This window comes from Antrostomus carolinensis, unplaced genomic scaffold (assembly GCF_000700745.2).
Source record: "Antrostomus carolinensis isolate BGI_N321 unplaced genomic scaffold, ASM70074v2 scaffold49442, whole genome shotgun sequence".
Lineage (NCBI taxonomy): Eukaryota > Metazoa > Chordata > Aves > Caprimulgiformes > Caprimulgidae > Antrostomus > Antrostomus carolinensis.
The window spans coordinates 844-9,864 of NW_010299817.1; the positions used below are offsets into that span (position 1 = coordinate 844).

At 41.7% G+C, this 9,021-nt stretch overlaps 1 protein-coding gene across 1 annotated transcript; it reads left to right on the forward strand.

The window, feature by feature from the left end:
- The first annotated feature begins 1,648 nt into the window (after window positions 1-1,648).
- Window positions 1,649-8,767, forward strand: LOC104521031 (serpin B12). The gene is made up of 7 exons (XM_010162902.2): window positions 1,649-1,825; window positions 3,457-3,570; window positions 3,940-4,071; window positions 4,933-5,050; window positions 6,260-6,402; window positions 8,068-8,238; window positions 8,363-8,767. Exons 1-7 carry the CDS (start codon window positions 1,655-1,657, stop codon window positions 8,765-8,767), a joined length of 1,254 nt encoding a protein of 417 aa, XP_010161204.2. The 5' UTR covers window positions 1,649-1,654.
- Window positions 8,768-9,021: the final 254 nt, after the last annotated feature.

Genomic DNA, 9,021 nt, shown 5'->3' on the forward strand with positions numbered 1-9,021 from the left:
CTTTTAAAACCTGTTCCCAGCTCCTGCTTGGCAGTGAGTCCTCTCCCTGCAGGCTGGGGTGGAGATGCCTCCTGTTTATTATCTCTTTTTGTCTCCTTGACTCGCTCTGAGGTTTGGGCACACCCACAATATGCCTCATGACCTACATTCACCGTGAACAATTTCACAGCTTCATTTCAGATCTTTCAAGAGAGGTGGAAGTGGAGCAATGCAACCTTCAGCACTAAAGAAGCGCCGAGTTTTGCTTTCAAAAGGTTCTGGATAGTAGGTAATGAAGGTGGAAGAAAAGAGAAATTACTATTTAGTGCAATATCTTTTTGTTGTGGTAAGATGACTGTGTTATTAAAGGGAAAATTAAAGAGACAAACATACAAAGACACAAACAGCAGAACTAGAACAGCTGTTTTCAAAATTAATGAGATATAACTCATCTTTAATTTGTTTGCTCAGAGAACCTTTTGGGTATTTCTCCTCTGTTTAGTTCATTTGTATTAGGTCTTTATGTGAAGTACTTCTGGACTTCAGGGTGAAACAAGTATCTCAGCGTGAAACATATATGAACTTTTTCTTTCAGCTTCACAGGTTCTTTCCACAGAGCATCAGTCAGAAACGTGATGAAGCATTGATTATTGCTGTGATTTTCAAGCTAGTGCAAAGGCAAGAAACATCTACCTTTGCCACACGTGGCACCTTCATATATTCAGCAACTTCCCTTTTCAGCTCTTCCAAACCACTGCAGCAATCTATCTTAAGCTGTCTGTTTTCCTGTGGGCTGAGTACATTCCCACTGTCTGGCACTTGCTGTGGTCTAAGATGGTTTGCACAGGCAAACGCTGCATCTCAGTTGAGCCACATCAACTCTACGTCCTGGTAACTTCTGGTGCCTGAGCCCCAGCTTCTCATGCAAAGTTGGTGTCTGGCTCATGGCTGAGCAAGGGGCAGTGCGGACTGTGCATCCTTGAGGACAATGCAAGACATTTTGAGTAGTTCTTGGAGTAAAGAAAGCTCAGTGAAGAGCAAGTTCTGTGTGTGTATGTGGGGCTGTGGCTGTAGTAAGAAGAGCTGGGGCTTCAGTGGGTGAAAGGAGTGGCAGGGGAGCACTGGCTGGAAGGGGATAGGCGTCCCCAACACCAGGCAGCCCCTTCCCAAGAAGACTCTAGACCCTTCTCAAAGTGGCTGCTGGACACGGACAGCCCAGGACAGGCCACACAAGAGCTCTGCTGGTGAAAAATCCTGAAGTTCAGTTTTGCACTAGCCTTTTCCACCCTTAGCCTTTTGGTGACACAGGCTGGAGCTCCTCACATAACTTGTCCTTGCGGGCTGCAGTAGCTGGGGGCACAGGGCGGAGAAAAAGCACCCGCTGTGCCATGGTTTTCTATAAGACAAAAAAGTGGTCCTTTGTGAGGAATTCACATATGTTGTGAGCATGGGTTCTTTCTCCATTCCCGCTGTATCCTTACTCCTGCTGTGTAGCATGGACTGACAGACGTGTGCAAGGTTGGCTGTTTCTGACTCAGAATTTAGCAAACTTCTACTTAGCAACCAGCTATGGGACAATCTCAGGGCAGGCAGGTGCTTCACAGTGTGATCTAGCCAGGCAACAAGCTGCATTAAATTTCTTCTTTCTTTTGTGCTCCCAGTCAGCAGCTGCTTCATGATGAACTCCATTTCTAGACCGATTACCGAGTTCTGCCTTGATCTCTACAATAAGCTCAACAGAAACGCAGAGGACACAAACATCGTCTTCTCTCCAATGAGCATCTCTGTTGCCCTGGCCCTGGTCTATCTAGGTGCAAAAAACAACACTGCTGCTCAGATAGAGCAAGTAAGTATTAATGAAACATGCTGAGTTGCTTCCACATTGCTTACTCTTCCCTTAATGTTTGCTGTCATAGCACAACATAGGTGTGAGGGTCTCGTGGGAAACAAGCACGAATACAAGCAGAGGTGCTGCCTTCGCAGTTGTGCTTGGTACGCTATGATCCTTGCCATCTGCTTGTGTGAGTGACACCATGCCTCCACGCAGACTCAGGAGCACGGAGCAAGAGCTGAATGAGAGGAGGTGATACACCACACAGGGATACTCTGGCTTTCCCCAGCTTGCTGCCAGAATATCAGGCTTTGTTTCAAAATAATGGGCAGGCGCTTTCTCTTGTGGTTGCTGTGAGAATCCTGAAAGTGTGAGTCTGGGTGGGTAGTGAGGAGAGTTACAGAAACCTGAAGTGATTGCTCCTGGGTGGCTGGAAGCATTAGCTCACTTATGACATTAAAAAGTCAAAATGTCTCACCTGCAGAGCTGCTCACAGGGACTCAGGTGGGTGGGTAGGGGTGTGAAGAAAGCCACCCCTCTGATCGCTGCAGCTTTACTCCCCACAGTGCAAGTTCTGCTTTCTACAATCTTTCTTCTCTTTTCTTGTTTGTGCCCATGAGTGGTAAAAGACCAATCATCATAAAGCAGAGGTTCTTGTCAATAGCTGGCTCAGTACTGGTAGATCTGCATCCATCATATCCTAACACTGCCATGTGCACAGTTTGACTGCTGGGTCACCCACAGCTAGGGTAGACATGCCCTCCTCATGAATTCCCAGGCTGTGGTGAATTGACTTTGGTTGGTGGCTACCAGGTGCCCACCCAGCTGCTCTCCTACTCCCTCTTGTCAACAAGAACAGGGAGAGACAATAAGATTGATAAGCTTTTGGGTTGAGATAAGGACAGGAACATCACTCACCAATTATTGTCGCAGCAAAACAGAATCAACTTATTTTGGAGCTGGCTGGAACCACCTCTGTTTGACATGGGGCAGCCCCTGGTCTCTTCTCACAGAGGCCACCCCTGCAGGTCCCTGGCTACCATAACCTTGCCACATAAACCCAAGACATGGGGACTCTTGCTTATTGTAGGAAAGCTACGGGGATCCAGTATCCTCAATAAAAAGACTGAGTCTGTGTATGATGCAACGTTATTATAATGGAGAAACTGTTGGAAATTTTTCAGCAAGGCATTTGCACTTTAGAAACAAGGACTGGTTTCCATTAAAAGCACTGTGGGTTTGATATATTTCCTAAGCTGATGCAAAGATTAAGAATGATTAGAAAAAGCCAGTTCTGATGTTTTCAAAGAAAACTATTTTTGTCTCTTTGCCTGAGGCAACTTTTTGTTTCGAAATTTAAGGTAACTGGAGCAATAAAAATACAAATCAAATGTTAACATTTTGAGGAAGAGGAGAGTAACATTTTGAGGGATTAAGTGCAAGTTCTTGTTTGCTAATACAGAAATGTGAATTTGAACATGAATATATGAACAATTTCAAGGCTGTCATTTCAGCCTGACTGAAGCTGAGAAAATATCTCTCATAAATCTACATAATTTATCCAGGACAGCATAGCAAATCTTTTAAACACGGAAAATGCTTTTATCCCAGTTACAATTGCCATAATTTGGCATCTTTAACTGCAGGTGCTCCATGTCAGGAAAGCTGCAGGAAGAATGAGCCTTGGCTCTGACCTTGAGAATGCAGCCCCAGAAACGGAGCCAGAAAGAAGCCAGGAAAGACAGTCATCCCTCTCACAGGTACGTCGTCCTTGGGTGGGGAGCACAGGAAGGAACCTTTTCTTCCCCATACAGTAGTTTACCAGTTACAAAGCACTAGAATCTACCACTGGAGGGAGTTAAGATCACACGCACAAACTCTGCCTAATCCACTAGGAAATATCTGACACAAGGTGATTCCTTATTAAGGGCCAAGTCTTCCAGGAAGTCAATACCAAAGCCTTCAGTGATCTCATCTGAAGGAGGATCGGGCTATAAAGCTTAGACCAGCGGGATTTAAGAATCAGTAAAACACGAATTATCCCTATAGTTTAATCTAATTAGGATGCAAATTAAAAACCAAAGCAATATGGAAAATCCTTATGATTGTTGTGTTTGTAATATTCCTAGTGTAACAAGGATGGGGACCTTAACCATGAAGCATTCCAGGCACTGCTTTTACAACTACAAAAACTTGGTGAAAACTACGTTTTAACCCTGGCCAACAATCTCTTTATACAACAAGGATTTGAACTCCAGCAGGTAGGTTACCTGTGTCTGCTAACTGCTGTGGTCCTGACCTCCAGCTTCCCTGTAACTGTGAGTCTCGCTCTTGCCTGCATTGTGTGTGTTTTTGAGCACTTGATGTGCTTCTTGGAGCTGTATTTCCTGGGGCTGGTGGAAAAGAGACAACAATGTCAGCTTTCAGTTCTTTTGTTTAAGAAATGGATATCCATGGTATAGAGCAAAAATAAAGCAGAAGTCTGTTCGCTTTTGGTGTATGTCTACACTCAGCCCGAGGTGTGACTATACAGCTAAAAATGGCCTGTTCAAGCTGTCTGCAAGCTACTTACTTCTGGGCTTGCAAGTGGCATAACTGAGGCAGCAGTCAGCTTGGAGAGGGCTTATCACCTGAGATGTTATATAGTTTCATGCATCGAGCTGCTGTTATGAACTTCTTACTCCTTTCCTACTAAGTGACAGTGATCTCTAGATTATCTAGTAGGGATATCTTGCTAGTCACATCTTTGCTTTGCTGTCAATTATTTCTGTTGAGTGATTTGAATACTTAAGCCTTAAACAAACACTTCTCTAATTTTTTATTTTTATCTGAACCTTGGGTATGTGATTCTCCATGGGAAGACTCTTTCTTGTAGCTTTCTTTGTACTTTAAAACTTTCTTTTGCCTATGCAATAGAATAATTATCTCTTCTTCAAAGATTATCTGAATAAACTTCAGATAGTTGATGTTTCCAAAATGAAATTTTGCCTTATGGAGTCAACAGGTCCCCCACCTATTCTATAATAGTTCTGAACCATTGATTATTATTTTTTTTTTTTTTACAAAAGAGAATAAGTGCTTAACAGATGTGACCAATTCATAATCTCTGTTTTGCTTTTCAGCAATTTCTAACGTGCACTAAGGAACTCTATGGAGCAATGCTGCAAACAGTGGACTTTCACGGTGCTGTTGAAGCTGCCAGAATAAAAATTAACACTTGGGTCGAAAGTGAGACACAAGGTAAAACAAAGCAAAACCATAGCCAGACTATCACTGCCTTCTTCCACTGCTCCAACAAAAGAAATTCCGGGGTACAAAAAGCAAACACTTGTTCACATTTCTGGGTGTTCAGTCTTATGCTGTTTAAAGATGGTTTGTCTTCCCATCCAAGCTTGAAATATTAGAGTAAGTTATCAGCTTAATTATTTCTGAATTAAAGGTATGTTTGTTGTCAAATACTTTTGTATTCCTTATGCCTGCCACGATAATTGCAATAATACCTATAAGGCTTGACCAGACAAATTGCTTCCATGAACAGCCACAAACACAGCAGGTGATGGAAGCTGTGAGCATCATGGTGAGACTAGGAACAAGAGGAGGGAGGATGACCAAGGATGCAGTTATATGTACAGCAATGCCCACAAAGACAAGAGACGTGACTACCAGCAAGACTCACTATCACAAGTGCCAATCAACCAGCTCTTGCCCTTAACAGGCTGGCAGGGACCATTGGCTCCTGCTGATTAGACTAATACGATATATGCCATTTTCCTTTAGTTTTGCCAGAGCTGCAATTGCAGTGGGATGATAATTTTCTAAATCTTCTGGCTGAACATAAACCAGAACTTACTAGGGGACAGGCAAATAGATTTGCAGGCTTCTATAATTTCTCAGTTGCTCATCTCCTGACCAAACCTGTCCTTGTACTGGCAGAGTGTCCTGTGGCTGGTGTGGGAAGGAGCTGTTAACCCCAGCTGGCTCCCAGTAAGAGGGTTGAAGGTTCAGAAGTCACCTTGCACAGGGTTAGGAGCCGTCGTTGCTCTGGGTAATCATACAATGCCTGTGAACCTGCTGGCTCCTACTTCAGCCTCTGTGCAGAAAGTCAGAAGCTCCACAGCTGGTTAACTGCTACGCTTGGTGCAAAGGGAAAGATGCCCTCATGTAAAATGAAATACTCCTTCCCTGTTGTTAATGTCACCTGGCACATATGTATGGTCACTGACACTGACAGTTGGTTAATTTGGTGACCCCAATCCTGTCTTCCCTGTCTGGTAACAGTTCAGAGGAATCTACCATTTATTTGCCTATATTGTCCCTGTCCTTTGTATAAACCGAGAACTGGATTTCTAAGTTTCTCCCAGACCAAGTTAACAGACAAGTAATTGAGTCTCAGTCCAAAATCTTAATGACAACTAACAAATACTTATGTATTCCAAAATTTCCCTTCAGGTAAAATCAAGGAACTCTTTGCTCCTGGTGTGATTGACGTACATGCATTGCTGGTACTGGTGAATGTAATCTACTTCAAAGCATCCTGGGAACACAAATTTGAGGAACAAAAAACAGTACAGAGATATTTCAAACTGAATCAGGTACCTCTGCATTCTGTAAATCTTCACATTATTTACCCTAAATATTGTGATCAATAAAGCAAGCATAATAATAGAAGTATAATGTCCAGGGCTGGGCTGCCCTGTGAGCAAGGTGTGGGTGTGCTGGAAAACTCAACCCAACTCTCCTGTTGGGAAAAGGTAGCAGAAGGGTTCTTCACAGAAAAACATCATCTTTACTAAAACATGTGCAAGACTCAGAAATTGCAGCAACTTAGAGTTCTGCTTTGGTGACTGGCAAAACACAAGTGCTAGCTTTGATGAGCACTTCTGAACCTACTAGTCATTACAGAGTTGTCACTGATGGAAGCAAACCTGAACATCCTATTTCATACAGGCTCCAGGAGGTCATCCTGCCATTTATATCTTCAATACATTTTAACATTAGCTATGCATTTGAGGGATTAAAACAAACAGACCAAACCAACTAGGCCAGATAGTAACAAACTACAAATACACAGTTGCAATTTGGAAAAGGAAAAATTAATATAGGGTATTTTGGTGTATTTGAAGTATTTGCAGCATTTGAAGGTTTATTTTAAAAGTATTAACTTTTAGCCCTTTTTTCCTGTCATAGGGACATCATCAAATCCTTAATTGTTTAAAGTACTGTCAATATGGTTGCAAAATATAGTTCTTTAACATTCACATTCTTCCAAGAATTGTGTGTACCATTTAAGCCTAAAAGGTGTTATCAGGAAAGACTTTAATTTAATTCAGTTTTATCTTTTTTCCGTATCTTGTGACAATATTCTGCTAGTTTTCATCCATAACAAAGGAAAAAAAAACCAACAGATTTAGGTCTGATCTTAAATTGCAGAGCTTTGTATGTGAAAAAGTCTCTTTTGAGTGTTCCTCATATATCAAAGGAAAAGGTCAGAAAAACATATATTTCTAGTTATCATGTTGCATTCCATTGTTAAGACACACAATGGTAAGAAACTGTCATATTGAGTACTTACATTTATGACTTTAAATATATCTCTGAATATGGATTTTGCTAATGGTCTATAGCTGAGAACATTTGGTGCACTGCTGCAGTAGGAGAATCTATGAGACAGGGAGAAGCTGTATAGATTTTGCTTCATATGCTAATCAATACTACCAGGATTTTTTCTGAATATATGTCATCTACCAAAATTATTCTTTCACTGCTTTAGAAGTTAGCTAACTGTAAAAGGAAACTTGTGAATTTTACACAGCTTTCAAACAATCCCATCACAAAAAGGGCAAGATAACAAGACCTAAAAGAACATGTCTGAGAAAGGCTATGAGTTTGCTCTTAACCTATTTATTGCTTCCTGTCTAAACCACCAACCTGATAAATAACAGCCTGATTCTTGCAGTGTTATTTCTTCTTTATCCCAGTCTAGCCTGTTTGGAAGTGTAACACTATTAAGCAACTTCACCATCTGATCAGTTGCAGGGAAATTGTTGGTTTTTGGGGTTTTGGGGGGGGGGGGTTTGGAGAATTATCCCTTTTATTTATGCATGGCAAAGCTGATGTTTTGCGTGTCACCATAGGTTCAAAAAAATAAACTGTTTAGCCTAACAATTACTGCTGAAACTCTATTGATATTACACTCACAATAAGTTCAAATGTTAAGAGCTGTATTGCTTAAGTGACTATAATTTTCTTTAAAATAGAATGAGAAGAAACCTGTGCAGATGATGTATCAGAAAGGGATGTTTAAATTAGGCTACATTGAGGAGATGGGTGCTCAGGTCCTTGAACTCCCTTATGCTCAGAAGTTACTGAGTATGATCATCCTGCTGCCAGGTGAGATGGCTGATGGATCTCCCAGTGGGCTGGAGCAGGTAAGGCAGTCTATGTCACGGACTATGGCTGAAAGTTGGTTGTTTGAATTAAGGCTGGGTAAAGATCTAAACTTTTCAAAGCTGCCCACATATTTTAAGCTCTTTTTTCCCCCCTATCTTCTAGATTGAAAGCACAATGACCTATGAAAATTTAATGCTGTGGGCCTCTTCAGAGCACATGTTTGAGACAAGAGTGGAGGTCTACCTTCCCCGATTCAAGCTTGAAGGCACCTTTAACCTCAATGAGGTATTACAAGAGATGGGAATGACTGACATCTTCACTGAATCAAAAGCTGATCTTTCTGCAATGTCGTTTGCAAAATCTCTGGTGCTGTCAAATGTTGTCCATAAGACATACGTGGAAGTCAATGAGGAAGGCACCGTAGCAGCAGCTAGTACAGGAGCTGCCATTGTGAGGAGGTCTCTTCCTCTCACAGAGGTGTTCATAGCTGACCGCCCTTTCTTATTCTTTATTAGACACAATCTTACCAAAACCATTCTTTTCTTTGGCAAACTCTGCTCACCTTAAAATCAGGGCCATTTTCTAACATTGTGAGAAACACCTGGATGAAAATCAGAAACATTTTTTTCCCAATGCATTCTTAATCCTTCGACAGCTAGTTTGTATTTCAAAGAAATCACTGCAAGCAGTTTAGCTCAGAACCCATCAATTGAATGCTCTACCACTAGGCTCCTTGAATTGCAAATATTGATCTGAATCCAGAATAGGAGTAAATTTTGCCTTAACCTCACGGGTTATGAATAACATTTTGTTTCCTCAAT